General features: G+C 39.4%; 2 protein-coding genes across 2 annotated transcripts; both read right to left on the minus strand.

Moving 5' to 3' along the window:
- Positions 1 to 301: 301 nt before the first annotated feature.
- Positions 302 to 10,971, minus strand: HRG (histidine rich glycoprotein). Its single transcript, XM_062603514.1, has 7 exons — positions 10,670 to 10,971; positions 7,717 to 7,824; positions 6,597 to 6,684; positions 5,899 to 6,065; positions 4,092 to 4,208; positions 2,494 to 2,580; positions 302 to 1,854 (listed from the first exon to the last, which is right to left on the minus strand). The coding sequence occupies exons 1-7, from the start codon at positions 10,886 to 10,888 to the stop codon at positions 769 to 771; spliced, it is 1,872 nt and encodes a 623-aa protein (XP_062459498.1). The 5' UTR covers positions 10,889 to 10,971; the 3' UTR covers positions 302 to 768.
- A 4,325-nt stretch (positions 10,972 to 15,296) lies between these two features.
- On the minus strand, positions 15,297 to 24,369 carry FETUB (fetuin B). The gene is given in 9 exon segments (XM_062603142.1): positions 15,297 to 15,810; positions 15,813 to 15,828; positions 16,334 to 16,423; positions 17,338 to 17,441; positions 18,203 to 18,230; positions 18,232 to 18,368; positions 18,904 to 18,991; positions 19,974 to 20,084; positions 24,148 to 24,369. Coding segments are annotated over 9 exon segments (1,263 nt in total). The 3' UTR covers positions 15,297 to 15,343.
- Positions 24,370 to 24,423: the final 54 nt, after the last annotated feature.

Raw genomic sequence — 24,423 nt, forward strand, 5'->3', positions numbered from 1 at the left:
TACATGAAATAGTTATTACATGCATTTTCTTTTCTCCTCTTCTGAGAGCAATTATGAACTGTTTGAAAAGGGCTGTCCTTGAATGCAGTATTTCTGGCATATCACCACCTGTAACTGTACCAATGTAGCAGGCCACCCTACTGTGTTAAACTCCAAGTTATTAACTATTCTCAGATCTTTTCTAAATAATGTTGGGAACCCAACCACTATTGATCAGTATATCTTAGAGTATGCCTCATGGATATTTACTGTGCAGCTAAACTTACATAGTAACAAAAAGGACAAAATTTTGGCAACCATGTCAAGAAAAAAAGAAAGCATACATATTTTTATTTTCTTTGAATTTTTATAAAGCATGAGTGTAGTGCTATGGATCATTTTTTATGGATATTGGTCAGATTTCCTTGAGTCAGGTTTCCTCAGAGAAGTACATTATGATTATGAATTATGAGAAAATGAAAGATTTTACATAGTAGTTTTGACTATTAGGAAATCTTCTTTTTTGTTAGAACTAAAGGAATATTGTTTGCTGGGGAGATTTGTACCCATTCACACTATCTGAGGGACTCAGAATTTAGAGCCTTTCAGTTACAGTGGAGTCTGAGATAGATGGGATCAAGAGGCAGGTTGGAATACGTAAGCATTAGTTTTTGTGCTGCTTCTTAGAAATTATATCCTTTTCCCCCTTCTCCACATGGTGTTTTCATTCACTGTACAGCTGTCATTGGCCCTGCAACTCTCAAGCCAGGAGACCCAGACTCTCTGGGGTCATGCAGATTTTTCTGCCATGGAGCTATGTGGAAATAAAGGCAAAATTTTTGGAAGAACAAGTTTGGGCATTCCTGGGCATGACTTTGATTGTGTAAGTTGATCTAGAAAACCTGGAGCTTCTGGCATCTCCTTGAGACTTGAGCTAGTGAAGGGAATACCTTCACCAGAATGAGGGCTGCTTTGGAATAGATGAAGAAAGTTTGCAGTGGGAGGTGTGAGAGAATCCCGCTGATTTAGAACTGGAATGCGATAGAGAGCTTCTGTTATTTGGAATGGAATATACTTTCCTGACATGTTTGTCTTGTTGCAGTGATGTCTATAATGGTGATCATGGAAATGAGGAGGGTGATGTGGTCCATGATGGGGTGGAGGAGGATGGTGGTGATGTGGCCCATGAGGGGGGGGAGGACAGTGTGGTCCGTGAGGAGGGGGAGGGCAGTGTGGTCCATGATGGGGAGGAGGATGGTGGTGATGTGGTCCATGAGGAGGGGGAGGGCAGTGTGGTCCATGATGGGGAGGAGGATGGTGGTGATGTGGTCCATGAGGAGGAGGAGGACAATGTGGTCCATGGTGGGGAGGAGGATGGTGGTGATGTGGTCCATGAGGAGGAGGAGGAGGACAATGTGGTCCGTGGTGGGGAGGAGGATGGTGGTGATGTGGTCCATGAGGAGGAGGAGGACAGTGTGGTCCATGATGGGGACCAGGAGGAGGAGGATGTGGTGCATCATCAGGAGGAGGAACAGAAGGGGAATGTTGTGATTCTTCTTGGGGAGGAGGATGTGGTTCATCATGGTGAGGAGGAGGCGGATGATGTGGTCCACCGTGGGGAGGAGGTGGAGGACAGTGGTGTGGAGGGTGAAGGTGGTGATGTGGTCCATCATGGGGGGGAGGAAGAGCAGCTTCTTCATGGCTGTCTTGATGTTCTTCATTGAAACTGTGGTCATGCTCAGCGTCTTCGGGTCTGGACTGAGAAGAGGGTGGACATCCATGCCTGTGATGATGTCTGTGGCCAAAATGATGATGGGGATGTCTGTGCAGTTGTCCCAGAGCTGAATATCTGCATCTTTTCCCATAGCCATGCTTCTGTTTGTAAAAACACCAGGGGAGGAAGTATTAAGATGTTAATAGGACAGAGAAAGAGACAGAAGTGAGAGGTAGTAGGTTTGCATTTATGGATCTGGTGAACCCCCAAACCCCCAAACCAAACTCTGCATTTTTTTCAGGATAGAAGAGAAGGAGTAGATGATAAAATGCTAAATTACTGAAAATTGTCTGGAAATACTACACCATAACAAAATGAAATGAGCGAAATGAGCAAAATAAGCAAAATTTGTGATGTATCAAAACAAAATAAACCCCACATTGGAGTAGCTGTCGTAATATAAACTGGAGTGCCAAGTAGGGTAAAGAGCAGCTCCCCTCCTCTTGCTTTCTAAAGTTCCTCCGAACTTGTTTGTCAATCTCTATTCACTTTAACTGAGGAGTACGATTGGACTAGGAGGAGACACCCTTGGAGCGAGTAGTAGGGATAACTCAGTTCTAATTCATTCACTGATTGACCTAGCAGTCAAAAGCCAGCCTGTCCTGACATGCTGCATCACACCCAGGCAATAATAAAGGGACATAACAGTTGTTCCAATCATCTGTCAGTCTGGACTAACAGATGATTATGTAGCCTGCATGAGGGTATAACCAGAGACATTTCAGTAAGTGAATACATACCCAGGGATGGTAGATTTCACAGCTTATATCTGTTCCATCAGGTTCTTCTGAACCACTGATAATTCTTGCCTTGCAGAATCCCACATGCTAAGCAAAAGAAGAAGTCAAAAAACAATGCACATCTGGGTTCTTGTGGTGGAGTTAATAGAAGTTACTGGAAGTTTAACATTTTGAAAGCTAGGCTAGTTCCTTCAGTACCTAAGTATGTTTATGTAACTTGGCTAGATCCTGAGCTTTCTGGCCAGTGATACTTGTCAGTAATTAATCATGATTAAAATATATGCCATTTTTTAGTATGCTTTACTGTGAAGACCACTTTGCCATGAGCATGTAGAGAGCTACTGCACTCCAACTTACCTTTCTTTTGGTAAGTTTCTTTTTGATGTCTGTAAGTAATTGGTCAATGTCTCCAAAATGAGTACCCCATGAGTGACTGATCTTTTTTTTTTTTTACTTTTTTTTTTCCTGTCTTTGCTTGTCAAATGTCTGCTCATACTGGCTACTCTGAAGTTTTGCTCAAAGTCCTCAAAACCAGACACTGCATAGCTATGCTGCTTCAGACAAAGTTCAAGGTAGAGCTTTCACCCATATGTATTTTTGATAAGTAATCTTTCATAATCTTTTAGCGTTACTTCCCTTAGCATTCTGTTTGCTGTGACTTTCACCTGCTGTCCAGTCATTGTGTGTGGAATTGCTCATGCGAAAGTGCACATAACTCCGGTAAAGTGTTCTGTGTATGTTCTCTATGTTCTCTATAGTGGGTGCTTTGTCTTGATACATGTTCGGGCCATTAGTAGCCTGTTGTGATCAGCGGTTATAAATGTTAACAGCAGTTTACACACATGCACCAGTGGTGGCAGCATTGAGAACAGAATTCAAAAACTAGATATCTCTCTGGCTTGTCCTTCATTCTAGTGAATTTCTGTTTCTGCTACCTGTCCATTCACAACCGTTCCCAGTCGTCTGGAATATAAACAGCCAAAGCAGAAAATGGATGTAGATAAAATAAAAGTTCTACATGTTTTATTTTTCCATATTTTATTTGATTCCTTCAATTTAATTTCTGAAATTTATTCTGAAGTTAGGACCTTGCCTAGTTATTTCTTTGGTGTAGACTATTATTGCAATGGGAAGGTGGGTTAGGAGAGTACTTTTATAGTAATTTGCAGGCAAGCCTGAATTATTCCACTATCCATTTCGCTGCAGTAGAGGAAAACAAAAAAAAAGTAACCCTGGGCTCAATGGGATGACAACACATGCATTTTTTTTCAAGATCTATGATTTGTGTTAGTGTAAAAGTTTGCATGAATGATTTACTAGGGAATGGCCACAATTCAAATATGAAAGCCACATATAAACTGAAAAGCTCACCTCTAGGCCTGTAATATACCAGACTCCAGTTACATTTAAATTCGAAAGTTCAGACTGGTTCCTTACAGAATAAAAAGGAGCAGCTGTAAAATTAGCACCTGGACATGGACATGCTGGATTTTTAATTTTGAGTTGGGGTGTATGCTTATAAGAAATACTTGGAAATATTGTGGGAAGACCTTCCTGGTGCCACTCATTTTATCAGTTTTCATTCTAAGACTACTTACAGTGTGCCAGTCATCAAGAAAATCACATTCCAATGCCTGATCTGCTTGTTGTGCAGGTTTGGAACAGTTGGTCTCTTTTATAGAAAATCCTAAAATGTGACCTTCACGGGAGCCAATCTGAAACCAAGAGGTCAAACAAGAAGTAGTAAATAGGTGTATTTAAAGTTCTGTAATTTTAAAAGCAACCATACTTCATATCATTGTCAAAATCCCATCTACCTCATGCTTTCGTTACCTGTGCTGTTCCAATGTTAATATATATACTGTAAGGAAAATAGAGTATATATTTTATACCTTACTTTCTGCACACCTTTATGAGTTCCAGGAATGGTTGCTTTATTTCTTTGTCTGGTATCTGTATGTATTAAGACCTGTTACTTTTGCAGTCTGTGTTTTTAGAAAGTAGCACCCTTAGAGTCTTCTCCCCAAATTGAACTGCTGCTCCTCTGAAAGTACAGAGATCTACTGGATGACAACCACCATTTTCCAGAAATGGGAATGCATAGTACTACAGTGCTGATGTTATTTTGAGATAAAATTTTGCCAGTTACAGTGAGATTGTTGCTTTCTCTGTTGTCAGTGGCATTATTCATACAGAAGGCATTGTTCCATAAGATCATGAGAGAAAGCCTATGTGATCCTAGTAAAATCCATAAAAAAGTGTTTCATTTTAATTTCCAGCTGTAGTAGTAGTTTATTTTAAGTCTGTGTGAAAGATGTCCATAGCATATGTGTGCACACAAGTTTCATTAGCTTGACTAAATTGGTTAAAAGTGGATGCACATACTTTATGGTATATGTTTTATCATAATTAATAGTTTCTAAGTGTTAAGGAGTCTATTGAAATCCACTGGTGCAATCTAAATTGTCACTGTAGCTGAAGGCAGCAAAATGTGAAGTCAAAGCCTTTAGGGACAAATCTATGAATCAGGCAATCTGAAAAGAGCCACTTGCTAAATGGGAGTAGGGGTACACTGCACGGGACTGCAGTGTAGAACACTGTAGTGTTTCTGAGCAATATTAAAAGCTTCAGGGAGGTGGGGTCGGCATGCTATAATGTTGGCAGTTTCCAAGATCAACATGTATTATGGGAAGGACCGTGGGACCTCATTACTGAGGTGTCCTGAACTGACATGTGTTGGCAGATGATCCTGTGCTGTTTGTGTGAAGGTCTCCAGTATCTAGCAACAAGAAATTGCGGTGATGTGAGAGTTATACTTCAAATCACCCAAAGGATAAGTCTTCGTGGTAACATCACTCAAAGATGGAGGAGTTATTCACTAGAGCCAGCAGTTCTTCAAGAGGTACAGCACAGATGCATACCTCCTGTCATTCAGAGCTCTTGGAATGCTGCTTTGCTCTGCAGCAGAGATTCAAAATGCTAAATATGCTAAGAGTAGAAAATTATCTGATTTTGGTTGACAGAATGTGTGACTGTGATAATACAATGACTACATCTTAAAGAACTCTGTTCAGTAGTAAATACACTCTTGTATGTTATGGTATGATAGGTAAATAGGCATTCAAAATAAAAACAGGTACACAAAGAAGGCTCTGACATTTTGGTTGCCATCTCACTGCTATAGTTTTTAGCAGATGAAGTCCTTTTGCTTTCACATGCCTAAATTAAAGTTAATAACAAGTCTTTGCAGAAATGGGACCTTCAATTTTAACCAGATGGTTTACCACTAAATGGTGACAAGCAATAGCTCTGATCCTAGAAAGTTTTGAGCTCTGGTCCCATGGCTTTGAGCTCCTCACAAAATTTTGTCATTTATAAGTAATTTTAGGACAAAATGCCAGTTACCATCTTTAAAATCTTTTCAATTTTGTCCACGCCGAAGTAGTTTGTGTGGTTACCCTCATTGTTGAATTTTTCCAGGGCCTTCGCAGCAATATTTTTATGTTGCTCAGTGATTTCTAAGATTTCAACTTTCACAGGACAGTCCTTGCACTCTAATAAATCTGGTGGAACTGTGAAAACAGAGAATTTACTAATATTGCAATGGATATTAATACACTTGGGAGTGTGCATATGCCTTTAATGTGAACTCATAATTAGAAACTGAAATGCAAACATTTCCTTGGAAGTATAATATCTGTGCCTCACTCCTCAAATATGGGTTTGTCCTATAATATGGAAAAAATACAAACTTGTGGAAATGAATATTCTTATAAATCTTTTAGCTCCACTTTAGAATCTTACCGCCCCAAATGGGCATCCTTCCTAAGTTTAGGTTTGTCCTGATACTCATTATCATGCTATGGTGGACTGGAATGGTGACGTCATCTGACGTTAATAAAGTCTGCTTAGAAGAGCAGGGTAACCTTAATTCTATTACTAATTCTTAACATTCCATTTGAATTATCTAAAATATAAATGAATTGCAAGCAGATGAATGAGTCTGCTATATGGTTACCATATACTAGTAATGCACAGACTTGTAATTTGGCACTAGGCCTGGTTTGAGGCATGCATTGGCTTTACAACAGTGATTATTTTACCTGGACTTAATGTACAATTGAATCCATATAGTTGAGGTTTCTCCAGCAGATGGTTTGTATGCATGATAATCTTACACTGCCCAAAGTCCTGAGAAGAAAAAAAGGATATGTGATTATGATGTTATTTTCTCCAAATTTAATTGGATGTAGGTGATCATAGAAATTATGCCTCCTTTCAATGTACAGTACTTCTGAGAATGATAGATGTGGTCATTAATGGAATGTTTTATCTGGTACATCCCAAAATTTGTGGTCAGATAAAATGGGATATCCCTCTACAAGAGCCTTTATTTTAATTCTCAGTTTTCATGACTGAGTAGACAATGAAAAACTAAACCAGCCTTCTCAGTCATTCTAATATTTACAGTAATATAATACTAGCTAACAGGGGATGTTAGGATGACAGAGATACCCAAGGTTACATAAATCTCTATCAAAAAATGGATGGACCTTTTCTTCCATTCCTTTTCCCCAACTTAATAAAAAATAAATCGCTCTTCTAACTTCTCTCCATTCCTCTCCTCTCCTCTTCTCTCCTCTGCTCTCCTCTCTCTGTTCTCCTCATGGCCTTCCTGGTTTGTCCTGTCTGGTAGTTCCACCACTCTCCTGTTTAAGTAAACTTTTGGATTGGTAGTTCTCATCCCAGACTGCTTCAGTGGACTGCAAAAATAAAGGGTAAGTATTGCTACATATCGTATGTGTAATTACACTACCAGTATTTCATATTGTCATACAACAAATGCTATGACAGGAAACTGACAAAATGTAACACTGGTATTTCTGGCTAATATACTAGGAATATGCTTAGAAAATAATTTCTAATGCCTTTTAGTTGTCAGCAAATTATTCTTTAAACATCAGTACTGCTACCACCAGTGGAATGCTGAGTGTATCTTCTCTGAGACAAATAAATAAAGCTGCACTTATTTGAGGAATCAACCCTTTTCCAAACCTTTAGCTTACATTCAACAAGTCTAGAATTCAATAGATTTTATTTTATAGTGAGCCATATTAAAGCCTAGTCTTAGAGATTTTGTGACATAGAAATTTCTGGGCAGTTAGTTGAAGATCAAGTTAATGCATTATTGACATATGACTCTGCCTGGGTGCCATTACTTGCCATGGAATAGATGTCACTGTATTCACAGGATGCCCAGTGTCTTCTGGATAATACAGGGCATTCAGTTTCCAGCACATCCAAAGTTAAGTAGAGGAAAGATGAATTTCCCTGGAAGAGAATTGCAGGTAAAAAAAGAGTTTGTATATAAGAAGTTTGGTCTGAAAGAAACTTCTTTGAAGTAGGTATGTTTAATCTTTAATGTAGCTTCCACAGTTCTCTATTAAGGTTTTTCTGAGCTGACAAGCCTAGAAAGGGTTTAGGCTGGAAGGGAACTTTGAAGATCATCTTGTCCAGCCACTTTCTCATGGCAAAGCTAGCTCCAAAGTTAGATTCAGATGAGTTTGGTGTATCACCAAGACAATGTTCCACAACATCTCTAAGCCATTCCAGTTTCCATGGAAAAACTTAACCATTTTCTCCATGATTTATTTTTTGGCCTTACATCTAATGAGAGTTTCCCTTACTGCAACTTACAACTGTTATCTTTTTGTTGAGAACTTGTGAGAAGAGTGTGTTGTTATCCTGTCATCCATCAAGTAGGGAAGATGCCAGTGTTAAAAAGTTGCCATTATGTCTTTCTGATTTTCACATAGAGCATTGGTCTATTAAGAAATCAGTTGCCTAGGCAGCCAATTCTATAGCTACATCCATCTCAAATGACTTTTGTGATCAGATACTCTTTCAGAACTTTGTTTCCTGCTCAAGTTATTCAAGGAGCAGTGCAACAAAGCTGATTATTGTTTGTAATGTAAAAGTGTCCTGGTTTTGTCTGGGATGGAGTTAATTTTCTTCCTAGTAGGTGGTACAGTTCTGTGTTTTGGCTTTACTGTGAGAATAAGGTTGGTAACACACCTATGTTTTAGTTGTTGCTAAGCCGCACTTACCCTGATCAAGAACTTTGCAGTCTCTCATGTTCTGTCAGTGAGGAGATGCGCATGAAGCTTGGAGGGAGCAGAGACAGGACACCTAACCCAAACTTGCCAAAGGGATATTCCATACCATAGATCGTTATGCTCAGCATAGAAAGTGGGCCAGTTGGCTGGGAGCCAGTGATCACTATTCGGGGACTGCTGGGCAACAGTCAGCAGGTGGTGAATGATTGTATTGTGCATCACTTGTGTTTCCTGAATTCTGAATTTTATTACTCCTTTTCTCTTTTTCCTATTATTATCATTGTTATTGTTGTTATTATTATTACTATTTACCTTTTTTCAATTGTTAAACTGTTCTTTTCCCACGGGTTTTACCTTCTTCCAATTCTCCTTGGAACCCTGTTGGAATCACCCGGGAGTGGGGGATGAGCAAGTGGCTGCATGGTACTTAGTTGCTCTCCGGGATTAAACTATGACAGTCCTTTTTGGTGCCCAACATGGGACATGAAGTGTTGAGATTACAACAGATCTTACCAGAGCATGTTAAAACAAATTTGTTATAAACGTTCATGATACTGGTGTAATAGTCACTGGTCACAAAAAATGTTCATTCATTCACCCTTTAATAGCCCCGTATGGCTAGTGTGACAGTCTAATGGAGAGTGGAGACTAGCAGTAGACTATCGCAGCCTGAATGAAGCCACACTGCCGCTGAGTGCTGCCATACCAGACATTCTAGAACTGAGAAGGTGCAGAGACCTTACAGGGAGAATTCTTTAGCAGTAGGATAGACAGAAGGGTCTTTGCTGTTCTTGTAGGCTCTGTATGATAGCTGAAGCTGTGACCCTGGATCGCAAAGACAGCAGAATTCATTAAGGGTATAAAGCAGACCATAAGCATGTTAGTCTAGTGGTTATACCATTCACTTGGAAATATGAATCCTCAGCTCTGATCCCTATTCCAAATTATGGTTCTATGGTTTGTGGAGTTAATAATTGATTAAAATGTAGAAACACTGAGATTTTTTTTTTAGAAATAACTATGGTTCTACTCTTCCATCCCATGAATTTTGCATGTCTTACTGTCCAGTGGCTCCCCTTCACAGGGGTGGCACACACACAGTTGCATGGCAGCAGCATTCTTCAAGAATGGGAGACTTGAAGCCTTAATCTCTTAATGCTGAAGATTAAGAAGGCTGATTGCCCCCTACATGAGTTCTTTAACTACCTGGCTATTGTGTAAAACCCAATAGTATCACTTGCCACATCCTTGGAATCTGGGCTTTGGGTCACTTCCTGACCTTTTTCTTGTCCTAACAGGCAGTCCTAAGCATCTCCATCAAACCCTGCCTGTTTTTTCAGTTGACATACTGAGATGTGCAATGCATTTCTTAAACAGTGGCTGTGTGCCTGGATTTTAATTTCATAGGCAAGCAGCTAAAAGGTAGTCAGGTGCATTAGTATATCTTCATGTCCTTGGTCTCTTTTATTTAGAAGTTAAAGAAGTTTTGTATTCTGTTGCTTTTTCTGCTATTTATTTGCTTTGGCATTTAGGCAATCACTGACAAAGGCTTGTGTATTCTCTCTAGGAAATAGAAATAGGAAGGAAACAGGAAATGACTGAAGCAGATTCTCTATCCAGCCCTTCCCCTGTTATGCAGAGTGGCATTTTCATCTCCCAGAATTAAGATGATAACAAAATGCCAGTTTTGAGGATAGGTTGATCTAATTAATATTAAACATTCACAGATTAAAGAAACCCTTCAAATATAAATTTTGAACACAAAAGAGACATGACAACAGGCAGGACAGAATAATTTTCAGTGTTGTGTAAAGCTGTTTGGAGCATCTCTTACAACAACATCTTGTCAGCCAATAAGGGCATTCAGCATTGTTCAGGATCAAGCTTATGTACAATAAACCATGTACAAATGAATACTGAGACAATGTAAATCAGAACTGATTCCTTGAATTACATCAACATTCCTCTGTTAAAAGCAATAAACATAAGCTTTTAAAGAGTTGGGTCATTATTTTAAAATCACAAGTCTTGTGTAAATCAGCCTTTAAATTGATACTTACTATATGTAGTTCATGTGCATCAGTAACACGGAATAACCCAAAAACATAGCCACTTCTGCGATGTCTGTTGACCAAATCCAGGGCCACTCCTGCATCAGTTTCAATGGTATTACAGTCTGCAGGTGTAATTGTTTTGTTTTGGGCATTAGAGCTCTGCAGTAGTATTAGGAAAAAAGCTGAAGCTAGAAGCAGCATTTTGTTTGTGGCTTCAGGTCTCATCTGCCTGTGCTCTAATAAAGTCAGTAGTCTGCTTTTAAATTTAAATCAGAGTAGCCCACCAAAGTTATAAGTGAATGCTAGAAGGGCATGATTTTATATAAATTTGAGTGTTGTGTCAGAGGGCCATTACCTTGACCCTGGATTAACATTTAGAAACATCGAGTAAATGATTAGATAGTGATTTAGCAGATTTTGAGGAAAGTAGGCCTTATAAGGCCCATCAAAGGGACTATGTTTGTGATTCTTTAGCAGACATTGTGCAATAGTGTTTTACTATGAAAAATATGTAGCTTCTAACAATGTGCTGCTGAGCCTGAAATTAAGAAGGTCCAGTTTATGTATGCATGTATTACCCAATCTTGGCTTTCTGTTTATTGTAAAAACAATTGAACTGAAAATACGGTGAAATGTTTGTGGTCAAATGATGGCTATATCCATATCCCTGATTTTACAGATCCTTACCTAGCAGAGAAGTAGTGAAAGGAAAACAAGATGACCCCTTTCACAGGATACACCAATATCCTCTGCTAATCAGAATAGAGATATTATGTCATTGTATTAAAAATATTTATTCAGAATACTTTAAACCATTCTTAAAAGGCAGTAATTGCTTGTCAGAGAGTGGAATAGAATCATAGAATCATATAACAGTTAGGGATGGAAAGGACCTTAAGATCATCTAGTTCCAACCCCTCTGCCATGGGCAGAGACACCTCCCACTAAACCATGTCACCAAGGCTCTGTCCAACCTGGCCTTGAACACCACCATGGATGGAACATTCACAACTTCCCTGGGCAACCCATTCCAGTGTCTCACCACCCTAACAGGAAAGAATTTCTTCCTTATATCCAATCTAAACTTCCCCTGTTTAAGTTTTAACCCATTACCCCTTGTCCTATCACTACAGTCCCTAATGAATAGTCCATCCCCAGCATCCCTATAGCCCCCCTTCAAATACTGGAAGGCTGCTATGAGGTCTCCACGCAGCCTTCTCTTCTCCAGGCTGAACAGCCCCAACTTCCTCAGCCTATCTTCATATGGGAGGTGCTCCAGTCGCCTGATCATCCTCGTGGCCCTTCTCTGGACTTGTTCCAACAGTTCCATGTCCTTTTTACGTTGAGGACACCAGAACTGTACACAATACTCCAAGTGAAGTCTCATGAGAGCAGAGTAGAGGGGCAGGATCACCTCCTTCAACCTGCTGGTTATGCTCCTTTTGATGCAGCCCAGGATACGGTTGGCTTTCTGGGCTGCGAGCGCACACTGCCGGCTCATGTTCATTTTCTCATTGACCAACACCCCCAAGTCCTTCTCCGCAGGGCTGCTCTGAATCTCTTCTCTGCCCAACCTGTAGCTGTGCCTGGGATTGCTCTGACCCAGGTGTAGGACTTTGCACTTGGCATGGTTAAACTTCATAATGTTGGCATCAGCCCACCTCACAAGCGTGTCAAGGTCCCTCTGGATGGCATTCCTTCCCTCCAGTGTATCAAGTGAACCACACAGCTTTATTATTTTTGATATAAATCTAAGTAGTGTCATTAAACTGATAGAGCCACAGTGAGATAAGAATCAACATGCAAAAAATTAATGCAATAGACTGCCTTATAAAACAGCAGAAGTGAGAGGGGCAAAAAAAGCATTTTGAAAATCACAGTGGGCTGCTGCCTCAATGCTCTTGTCCTCTGACTCCCTAAAGCCAACAGTGAGTGCTCTGTGTAAGGGCATGGGGTGATGTCTGCTACCCCTGATATTGGTATGTCGCAAATCAGCAGTGCCTGTGCAGGGAGGTAGAACACACTGGTCATGCTAGGCAAAACTGAGCTGGCAAAGGTGAAACTTCCCAAGGGAAAACAAGATGCTGCAATTTGATGATTTAATAAAGAGGGGAATGCTGACACAGCCAACAGCTCATACTGTGGTAAGAATTAGATAGAATTTGAATTTTATGATTTTTTGAGAACTACCTGATTTTGAAATGTTTTTTACTCTGTAATGAATGAAATGAAAATATCTTGAAATTTCTCATTATGTTGAATTGAAATGGAATTATTTTTGCCTCTGTTGTGTTTCACGTATCACTTTTTGGCTTTTTTTAAATCTCGGATGCAATTAAATTACTCCTTTATGTAAAATTTATGTTTTTAAGAGCTTTTCAAACTGAAAAAAGACCCCATATTTGCTGTGAACATAACTCCATACAATATTTCAATATTAGTTTGTATCCACTCAAAATAAAATAATACTTTTATTTATATTTTATTTATAACATTAAAATAATCCATTTTAAGCAAATTCCACAAAGCCAGAATACTCCAACAAGCCCGTATTTTTTTCCTGCAAGGCTCTTTTTATGGAGAAATTGTCCAGCATCCTGAGGATGATTCAGCAGCATAAAATCTTCAGAAACAATAATATTTTATTGATTTTGTTTTGAACAAATGATTTTACATATCTGGTGGCAACTAAAGAAAGGCTCTCTGATCTCATACAAACTGCATAATTATTGCAAATATCAGTGTACTCCTGGCCACAAAGGACATTTCTTTCCCATGTTCACTCTTTTTCTTCTTGTTGTCTTCTCATTTACTTATATGTGTTATTGTCAGTACAGTTGCTATGTCTCGCTTTAGTGAAATTGATTTTTCTTAGCTACAGGCTGTAGAGTGTCCCTGTGGTTTTTATTATGAAGCAGTTAATATGACCTACCTCAAGAAAGAATTAGGCTGATTTTGTGAACCATCATTTTTCCTGCACAGCAGGATTAGTAAAGTATAAGAATATGGATAGCCTGGGCTTGATTCTACACCAGTGAAAATTATGTGCAGAGATTTCACATGTGGGTAGCCTTTTCCACTGTCTTTAAGTGAAGTTATAAAGCCTTAGGAAAGAATAATCTTTCTTGAGATCTTCCACAGGAAATAAAAAAAAATAAAAAAAAATGGGCTAAGCTCATTGCATTACAATTAAGAAGTTAACCCATAAAATAACAAAAAAACACTAGCTTTTAATGCTGAACAGTGTTGAAGTTCTCTTCACCTGTTTATACAGAGTCACACCCATTATAACAGGTGTGACTCTGTGAGGGCCCTGAGAGCATCCTTTCTTTTGGAGGCCTGGCCACCAGGCTCAGGGCCAACTCAGGAAGTGTGTCTAAGGCTGCTCCCCTTTCCCTTGGTGACCTTGGGGACAAGGTCCCAGGCAGTGCTGTGGGGAGGCCACACCCAGAGCCAACCCAGCCCCACTTTGCACAGGAGCTGCTAAGATGAGACTGCAGCGTTTTGGCCACTGCCTGTGCTATACAGCTCCTGCTGCATTGCAGCTGTGCCTGTGCCTGGCTATGGATATTATTGATCCAGTCCTGCAGCCTTTCTGGGCAGACCCTTGTGTCATCACCATGGACTTGTTTGGAGACCACTGGGCTGTGTCTGACTCTGGTTACCATAACTAGACCTGATCCTGACAATAAGTCACTAACTCATATTTCTGATTTGACCTCAGACATGCCTCATTTCCCGTGAACTTCCGTGGTGATCTGGCCTTTTCCCATAACCTGTCTACCATCCCTGGGTCTGCCCTGTTTGCCTTGCTTAGGTTCCATGGGAAAGGCTCCTGCCCTGCCAGCCTGGTTATCATGCTCAGCTCCATCTCACTATTTCCTGGGGAGTAGCACTTCCACACTGTGCTGTGACAAATTTTTGCTACTGAGGATGTTTTTTTCCGATGCCTGTGGGCTGTCTGAGCCCTGCAAGTTATTTTACCCTCCTTGGTTAACTTTAATTTGGAATATTGTGTCCAGTTCTGGGCCCCTCAGTTCAAGAAGGACAGGGAGCTGCTGGAGAGAGTCCAGCGCAGGGCAACTAAGATGATTAAGGGAGTGGAGCATCTCCCTTATGAGGAAAGACTGAGGGAGCTGGGTCTCTATAGTTTGGAGAAGAGGAGACTGAGGGGTGACCTTATTAGTGTATAGAAATATATAAAGGGGGAGTGTCACGAGGATGGAGCCAGGCTCTACTCAGTGGCAAGCAACGATAGGACAAGGGGTAATGGGTACAAACTGAAACACAAGAGGTTCCACTTAAACTTGAGAAGAAACTTCTTCTCAGTGAGGGTGACGGAACACTGGAACAGGCTGCCCAGGGAGGTTGTGGAGTCTCCTTCCCTGGAGACATTCAAAACCCGCCTGGACACATTCCTGTGTAACATTATCTAGGTGTTCCTGCTCCGGCAGGGGGATTGGACTAGATGATCTTTCAAGGTCCCTTCCAATCTCTAGCATACTGTGATACTGTGATACTGTGAAGAGGAATTTGAGAATTAAAAGCCAAATACTTTTGTTGGAAAAAGCACCAGTTAAATTTCTTTTTCTAATTTATTCTTGTGCTTTCTTAAACCTGAGAATTCCAAAGATGAAGACTATAATAAGCAATTTATTTATTTAAAGATGTTACACAAATTCAAAGACCAGGTTGGCAATTGTGGCTATTATTTTGTTGCAGATAGTTGAGGTGATTGAATGCTGGCTGCACTTTGGTAGGCTTTTGAGGCAACAAAGGCTGGAGGAAGGAATTTATCTTCCTTGCTTCTCCTGGGCATGAGTCTGATAGAGAAACTGATTCAGGAAAAAGGAGAATAACTGGTCCAGTAACTGGTTTGGTCATGCCTGGTTTGTCTGCTCGAGTCTTTTCTCCATTGAGACTGGGCGTATGTCCTACAGCCTCAGGTGGAGCTGGCTTTCCATCTTTATGTTTATTTTGACTTCTTGGTAGATTTTTGAAAGAGACCTCCTCAGTTGAAAGTGGTAGAATCTTAACCCAGCCCACTGTTTTTTCTAAGTGTGGGGAGAAAGGATCAGTTTCTGAAGGGAAAGCTTGTTGATGATCCTGGCTGGATTTTACAGGTGTCTAGTTAGCTTGCTGTTTCTCTCTTCAGTGGCAGGATCCTATATAACAGGCAATAAGCATTACCTATTTTGAAGCTATTCCAAAGTCTTTCAGTTGTAAAGAAGGTCACCCTTCACACTAAGGCCCTGCTGCAACTCCAGTCTGCAAAGACCAGCTGCAGAACAGAAGGTCAAAGGATAGACAGATGGAACTCCTTATGCCAGTGGAGATGGGTTCATGAAGCTTGGGTAACTAGACAATTATTACTCTTTGTATTACCTTTGATATTTACAATTTCTTTGTAGAGCATTCTGACCACAGTCTGTACAATTGACTCTATACTTATTCTATTGCCTCTGCAACACCTAGAAACAATCTCTATCCACCTACCAACATTCTGTGTTATCACAATACAGATTTCTTTCTTATTTGGCCTTACCGCTTTCTTGAAGCCTGTATCTCTGTGAATAAGAAAACTTTAGAATGGCTGGGCTTTAAAAAGTTCAATTCTTGTTTTGTAAATGAGTATTACTCTTGCAATATTAAGATTAGATTAAGAAATACCTGCAGATGGTAAATTTCACAGGATATTGTGACAAACTGTTCCTGTTCCAAGTGACTGTTTACTACAGAGCCTTTGCAGAAGCCTATTTGCTGGAAGAAGAAAGTGCAAACATTTTTTCACATGGCGGCACTGATCATTAGCTCCCTTCTTGTAAAATGACTAAGAAAGACTGAATAGTTACAGCTTCTGTGTGTATTTGCAGGGATAAGCACCTTGGTCAAACTTCTACTTGGGGATTGGCAAGCTTACAAAGCTAGGCAGCATTTTGAAAAAGGCTTTATATTTGAATTGAGGATTAGGCAACGTGATAGTAAAAATAAATTGGCCACTTAAGGCCCAACTACAGCAGCACATTTTAAGTTCTGCTGTACCAGAATATCCCCATGCAGGCAAGTTGTGTAATGGAACATAATAGCCTTTTTCAGGCAAAACCAATTTCACACCGTACTACTGAAAGAAACCATAAAAAAAAATTGTTTCTAATAGTTGTGGCTTTACTGGGCTGCAGGTGACATGGCTTGGATCTCAATTAAGATAGGGCTTGAAAGGCTATCTCTTGTCAGCATGCTAATTTAGTCTTTCATTTTCTCTTATACTTTTCCTTAGTTCCTAAATGTTTTCCTTCCTGACCTGATTGTTGTATGAATATACTCTTTATGCATTGTTTATGCTTTACTGTCTGTGCCTGTTTACTTGGAGAAAATCCTTAAAAATGAATCAGTTTTGTAAGGCAGTGGCTTCCCTGCCTTTTTCTGGATGGTATTTTTTTTTCCTGTTTTCTTTATACGTGAACTTTGAGGTAAGAATTCAGAACTCTTACTGAAATGTTTTCCCTATTCTAAAGCAGTTTATACAGTTGCAAGTCTGTATAAAGCTACAACCCATGAAAAGATGCATGTGGGCTTTGCTTCTTGCCTGCAAAAATCCAAAGGGATAGGCTAAATATTCAATGAGGAATCATAGTATCTGAAAAACAGATGTTTATAGAAGGAAAAGTACTCACAGCTAGTTCTGATGAAAGTGGCTTGCACTTGGAGATGTCATTTTTGGAACAGGATGTTTCCTGAATTAAAAATTCTACAAAATATGCAGGACCTTCAACCCATTATAAATGAGAAAATAGTGTAAATTAGACCTTGTGCATGCATCGGAAAGAAAGAAGAATCCTACAGGCCTTGAAATAGATGTAAAACTCCTCCTAAGTGTGGAAGCAGCAGGTTACACTTGGGGCATTATTATTAATTGTATTACAGGAGAATGATTTTTTGTCAGTGTTGCTTTATTGCCTGGTTAATTTTTACTTCTTAGTAACTTCTTAGTTTTGCTACAGTTGAAATGAGTTTGGGTTTAGTAGTAAATTAACATCCACATAGAACTACATACCCAAAGACCCGCTTCAGTCCCTTGTTGATAATTTCTGGCTGTTTTAATGAACAGGATCACTTTTCATATTTCTGAAATGCAAGTATGTAAAGGATGGAAAATAGGAGTGATTAGATATTGTAGTAATATCTGTTTGAGACAAGGAGTGAAAACCGTTTTGCTATCTATACATAATGAATTTTAGAGAGACCAAATATTCCTCTGGTAAACAAACAGGAGTCACCCAGGAGATCACTTAGACTCTCTGTTAGTCTAAAATTAGTTTTAAACTAATTTTTTTTTTTTTTTTTTGCAATAAATGGAGTCAAGGTCTTGAATCAATGCAGATCCTCACTTCCCAGGGGAATTCTGCAAAGAAATATTCTCTGTCCAATACAGATACAAACTCTAAACAATCTGTAAGACATAACAATTCGTATGAAATATAACAGCTGGATCCATACTTCTTGAGGGCTAAAACAAATCAGATGAATCTTGGTTTACCTGCATTGAAGCTCTTGTGACATTGACGACAAGAGAAATAATGAGTTTTTTCACTCTTTACATTGAACTTGGCAAGGCTTTGAACAGCAGCTTCCAAATATTTGGGCTCAGTTGGATTGTCATCAACTGGGCAGTCAGGACATACTGTCCAAATATATCTAGGTGGAACTTTATATTCAAACCAAACAATGTCATTAGAGAAAGCGTAATCATTAGAGCATATTGTTAGTGTAGGTCTCTGTAAATGCATCTATGCCCCCAACCCTACCCACCTGTCCTACAGTCCCCTGGAGTAACAATATGTGGTTTGATTCACTCAACAATTTTAAATCTTCACGAATCTGCAGACTCATAAAAATATTGCAGGGGAGGCAGAGACACTGCAAGAAAAAAGCGCAACCTACTGGCAGTGGGCTTGCTGTTTGTACATGCCTTTTACAAACCCATAAAAATACCTTTTGGACCAGAAGGTAAAAGCCCATATAGAGGCTCTGCTGAGTTTCCCAGAGATTAAAACAGTTATTGACTGATTTGAGCTGCAGGTCCACACTATCCTTATGGTCTCTGACTTGTGAAAAGTAGGGCAGCTGAAAGCTAATAGAGACATGGTAGAGCCATAATTGCAATTAAAATTTATAGTAATGCTGTATAGCAAAGAGTGCTTTACCAGCCCTCTTTTAAAGTGTGTTAAATAAAGACATACCTGGTTGTAAAATGCACTCATAAGTATTCAGATGAGCAAAATTTCTTGCCTGATTAATGTAAATAATTGCTTTGCATTGACCATAAACCTAAAACAATATAAACATTGAGAAACAGTTAATACTGCACTCTTTGCACCAATTAGCTAGTGCCTAGACAGCGATTCATTTTCTCCTTGCAGTGATGATATTCTTGTCAAGGAAAAAGTTGTGTTAATACACCTGTAGTGCTACTGAACCACATTTTTAAGTACCCCCTTCAAAAACAAAAGGCCAGATCTTCCACTGGTGTAATTCTGAGCTAAATGAGTCTATGATTCTATTTCTTGACTTCTCAGAAGACATATTGGCCATTTATGCTTTGCACCCTTTTCCTGCTGAAAGATCTGTAAGTAGAAGTAAGCAGAAGAGCAAAGTTTAAAAATGAAAACTGATTGACCTAAGAAGCAGCTCAGGACAATTTAATCAAAACTTCTTTTTTTTTTTTTTCCCCACCTGAAGCTTCTTTCTTGTCATTCTTAATTACATAAGGATTTGGTTGGCTTTTTTTTCACTTGTTCAGAATCTTTTTGGTCACCTGTAGCAACACTCTTAGATCACTTTCTGTCTTTGCAGCTTATCTTGATGAACTTTCTTTTTCCAACTCTTTCATTGCTATTTTTGCAAAGTTGTCAGAATAAAAGTGAAATTAAACAAAACAAAGAATCACATTATATAGAAGTCAGTTTCTTTTATTCCCTTCTTGACAGGCTGTCTTTAAAATAAACTCTTACAGAGTTGCTATAAAAATAAACTATTTATTCTAAAGAGTGTCCTAGCATGTCTATTTTTTATGTCTGTTTACTAGCTCTGGTCAAAAACTTTCTTTTAACTTTATTTTTAAAAATGAAGTTTACCAGTCTTGAAACTGATTAGAAAATACAGAGGGAAACTGTGGACCTTAAAAATGGAGTTTGATGTCTTCTAAACTCTGCTGCCTACTAAAAAAGCCATGTATAGGGGTTTTGCTGTCATCAGCAGTGCTTGAGTAACTCATCGTACCTGAGATTAAATAAGAAAATAAAATCCTTGCAGTTGTATGATCAAATCTGGCCATACAATTTTTCCACACCTTTTTGCTGAATACGTAACATTCGGTATCTACTACATCCAAGATGAGATAGAAGACAGAACCAGTGATCTCCTGAAAACAAAAAAAGAAAAGGTAGTATCCCAGATTTGATAGAACAAAGTAGGGACACATAAAAGGGAGAGATGGAGAAACACAAAGCACACAGGTGTGACACATAGGTATTCTGAAAACTGAAAGTTCTGTGGGACAAATTCTCAAGAGTGGCCATGTTGAGAATAGCCAGAGATTCAGGCCATGTTAGAGCAGGCTTGGACCTGCATTTAGCCAGCTTTAATTAAAGAAAAGCCCTTTGGAATAATTTTTATCTTTCTGATTCTGATACCAACCAGAACCCAAGAATAAGGATTAAATATGGTGATGTTTCCATCATCAACTGCATTTTATGATTAGATTTGAAAGGCAAGTTATTTTACCTTCAATAAGAATGAGGTGAGAAATACCACAAATAAAAAAAAATTAAAAAAGCAAAAACCCAAACAAACAACCAAACCAAACAACCAAACCAAACCACAAACAGCCGATGTGGATCATTCTCAGTAGGCATTAGAAATAAAAATATCTTATTATCTTATTTCTTAGAGTAGTATCTTCTTCAAGTATGTATGCTTTGCACTTGCTGTAAAGAGGAAATGAGCGCATTGATGTAGATAACTTAAATATTCTCTCAGATATCAGAAAGTCCTGTGAGAGACCTTGCATGTCTGTGACTTACTTAAAGCTTCAGTCCAATGCTTGAATTGTGAGCCTGTGCTTAAGCACAAAAACCTTCATTCAGTTCGTTGCAGCACAGGCTTGCAGAGCAGTTAAGGGCTCAGCTTTTGGGCAAATGTGTTTCCATGTGAGAGGGACAGGGAAAGATTAAAAGAACAGCTCTATGTATCTAGTGTTTACATCATATGGTACAGAAAGACAAGGTGCTGCATGATGCAGCTCCTGGTTCTGCTTAAACTGTAAATTATATAAGTTATATTCTCACATATGCAACTTGTAATGTTTTATATGATTTCTTTGTATTTTCATATCATTTTTTTTTCCCTATGTGTTCTATGAAGTAGTCTGGCAATGTCTTTCACTTAGCTCTCAGGTTTGCCTACACTAATCCTGAGGTTTAATTATCTGTGTTGTTTTGAAGGTTCTGAAAAGATCAAAAGCTGTTTTGACAAAGTGAAGCTGAGGTGCAGCAGCTTTGTGTACAGTGGCATGACAGTATCCCCACACCTGGCTGCATAGATCTTTCTGTGGAAAGAACTAGTCATGATCTTCTCTTTACGTACAAGGTATCTAAATACCATGTTAATATGCCTCCTTACTATGCACTAATATAGGTTAAATCAATAAACAGAAAGAAAAACTGGTGAGAGACTAATTGCCATTTATTGAAAATATGGTATGTTTTTGAGTAGGGCAGCATTTGGGTTCAAACTTACACAGGGGAAGTTTAGGTTAGATATAAGGAACAAGTTCTTTACTGTGAGGGTGGTGAGGTACTGGAACAAGTTGCCCAAGGAAATTGTGAATGCTCCATCCCTGGCAGTGTTCAAGGCCAGGCTGGGCAGAGTCTTGGATTACATGGTTTAGTGTGTGGTGTCACTGCCCATGGCAGGGGGGGTGGAACTGAATGATCTTAAGGTCCTTTCCAACCATAACTATTCTATGATTCTATGGTTCTGTGGTTTAGTACAAGCCTGTAACTTTAGGTATATCCTCTATGAGGAAAAAAACATCATTAAGACTATCCTGCATGAAGAAGTAATAACCAAGAAAAATGTGTATCTTTAAGGAGTCCCAAAGTTGGGACTGATGACCTGAGCTTTCAGGCTGGTTGCTCAAGGTATTCTGGTGGCGAAAGCACACATATATCTCATTAAAGAAATGTCAAAAGAGTCAAATGTTTGAGGTAGATGAGTTTACTCAGCTGAATCATGAAGACTGATCGTAAAGCTTAGTGATCTTGGGAATTCTAAATGCAAGCAGGGTGGACCAAATTTCCTGTTGCCTGTGGCTCTCTTGTATAATACTGGCTCTAATACGCAGATGAGGTTGTTATAAATTCCACATGTATGTTTGTCTACTTGGTTCTGTATGTATCATCCTCCACTGGGGAAAGAATAATTTGGGGTTTATTCAGAGCTCAGCAGATCACTGAAGGTTTCATCCATCCTTCTTTTAATTTTCATTAAAAGACCATTACACAAAGGCCTTTTGATGTCTGCTTAATATTTAATATAATCTCTTTTCTGCATTGCCAAAAGATCCCTTCCTCAGCAGTGCTGATTCTAGGATTGCCACTGGAATGCATGCTGAGGAGCCTGGGAGTCAGAAGAGATGTGACAGCAGTGCAGCATCGCCTTTGTGGCAGAGTGACCTGGTGCAAGGGAAAGAAATGAAATATTTTGACATGTTTTGTAATTCTGGTTAAGTGCCTGTCAGTGAAACTGATCATAAGTATCTTGTATGAAAGAAAGGCTCTGTCCTACTTGGATATAAGTTGATAGCAAATGCCTCATTAGTTTCAATTAGAGCAAAACTGAACTGTAGGTTGCTTAAGGGCAGATTTGAATTTGAAGTAACTTTGAAAATGTTTTTATCCTGAGTATCGGTAAAAAAATGGGAGGAAGGACCATTGACTGATGAAATAAAAGAGACCTCTCCATTTTTTTTGAGTGAAGTAGAAGGTTGTTACTGTTCATGAACATCCCTGTCATAGGTGACTGCTTCATATGTACTCAGTTCCAGCAGCAGCAAAAATGTGACAAAGGGCTTAGATTGTCTACTTGTCTTGAAATAAATTATTTATAGGATAAGCATAATAAATAAAAAAAGTAAATTAAATTCCTAAATTAACAAAGAGCTAAGCATGCCCCAAGGTAATAATTTAAGCATCTAGAGAATTAAGTGACAGATCAAATCACAAACAAGGATTAAAATTCTCCTGTGCTGAGATATTGTTGGCACAGGTGAAGGGAGAAGCATGGAGATGAATTAAGTGGTTTACAGCATGTCTGCTCCCACCATGCTGCACTCTAGGGTGGGCACAGGGTGCTCTAATTATTGTCAGTAAGAAAAAGGCCCAGGATGGGGGTCTAAGTACCAAACTCCGTGAGTGACGATGTGGGTTCTCGGCCAGCTCAGAGGCATCCCATGTGCAAAAATTCTCAAGAGACTTGATCCAGTTGCTTAGTGGACACATTCTGTCGCCTGAGCAAAGCAGTGTAGAGAACATAGTGTAAAGCACAGTGAAGTGCACATCTGTAATTGTGAGATCTCAGATTGCTGGAGGTCACAGCATGTCTGCAAAAACTATGTCCTTGTGAGAGCAGCAGGTAGTGTCAAATTCTTGCCGGTACAAGTCTTTAAACATCTGGCGATGAGCCTGATTTTCTTTAAAGGTTCAGAATTCAGCCTTTCAGGTTAAGATTATGGAAGCAAGCCATGGCGGGGAATGTTAGTACATGCTTCCACTATACCTTATGTGTTGTTGGCCTTGTGCACTCATTTCAGGTTGTCCCTGGCTAGTGCCAATAGATTCAGCTATTGTAGCACAGAATAATAATAAATTAAGCACACATAGAGAAATAAGATACTTGAGGGTATGAGACTGATATTCCATAGATATTTCCAGTGTAATTTTTGTACTTGAAATGTTTGCAGACTTCTGCTGGAGAATGAGTCATCATTTGGAGGTCTGTGAAGGAATTCCCTGGTCCCAAGCTGGGTGTGTTTACACCTCTTAGTGCTTACATCTTTTGTGCAAAACATACAATGACTTAATAGCCTTTGCACTTCAACTGCTCAAGGCAGTGGGAGGAAGGTGTAAAATTAAATTAAATCAGAGTACTGGTGTTCCATAGCAATTTTGAACTGATGCCTGGAGCTTTTCCAGCGGCAGGCAGCAGAGAATCGTGACTGAGATTTGCTCTTAATTGCTCACAGTGGTGATGAAACTTCCTAGTCATCTGTGTGTAAAGCTGACATGGCCTCTGGAGTCCTCTGAATGTAACTTTACACTTGCCTCTTGAAATATTTCTTAGTTCAAATAGATACTGCTAAGGAATAGTGATAGGCACAGGGCTCTTAATGGGAGAAACTGATACAGAACAAGCAGGCAATTTACCTGAGGATGTTCTTGGACACTGAAAATTCAGTACAGGCTGAGTATGTAGCCCTCTTTTCTGTCAGCATTGATCTGGCAAAGAGCCAGATCTGCAGCCTTCTCTGCAGCAGTGTCATCAGAGGTGAGTTAAAGCAATGCAGCTTGTACTTCTCTGGCAGGAGGAGAGGCAGCCCAGAAGCGAAGCGCCTATATGCCAAAGAGCACTGAACCAAGTAAAACCATTCTGCGCAGTAAACCAGCGCAGCAGATTAGAATGGTAAGTCAGTATGGAGAAGC

Source organism: Pezoporus occidentalis, unplaced genomic scaffold, assembly GCF_034315485.1.
Source record: "Pezoporus occidentalis ecotype Australia unplaced genomic scaffold, CSIRO_AGI_Poc_V1 ctg8, whole genome shotgun sequence".
NCBI lineage: Eukaryota > Metazoa > Chordata > Aves > Psittaciformes > Psittacidae > Pezoporus > Pezoporus occidentalis.

What these genes read in the sequence shown, in the direction of transcription:
- HRG (XM_062603514.1), bottom strand. Translation starts at nt 10,888, where the DNA reads ATGAGACCTGAAGCCACAAACAAAATGCTGCTTCTAGCTTCAGCTTTT. An exon ending in CAATTGTACATTAAGTCCAG is followed by an intron (nt 6,066 to 6,596) that starts GTAAAATAATCA and finishes CTGTTTTCACAG; the next exon opens with TTCCACCAGATTTATTAGAG. An exon ending in TTGAAAAGATTTTAAAGATG is followed by an intron (nt 4,209 to 5,898) that starts GTAACTGGCATT and finishes TCTTGGTTTCAG; the next exon opens with ATTGGCTCCCGTGAAGGTCA.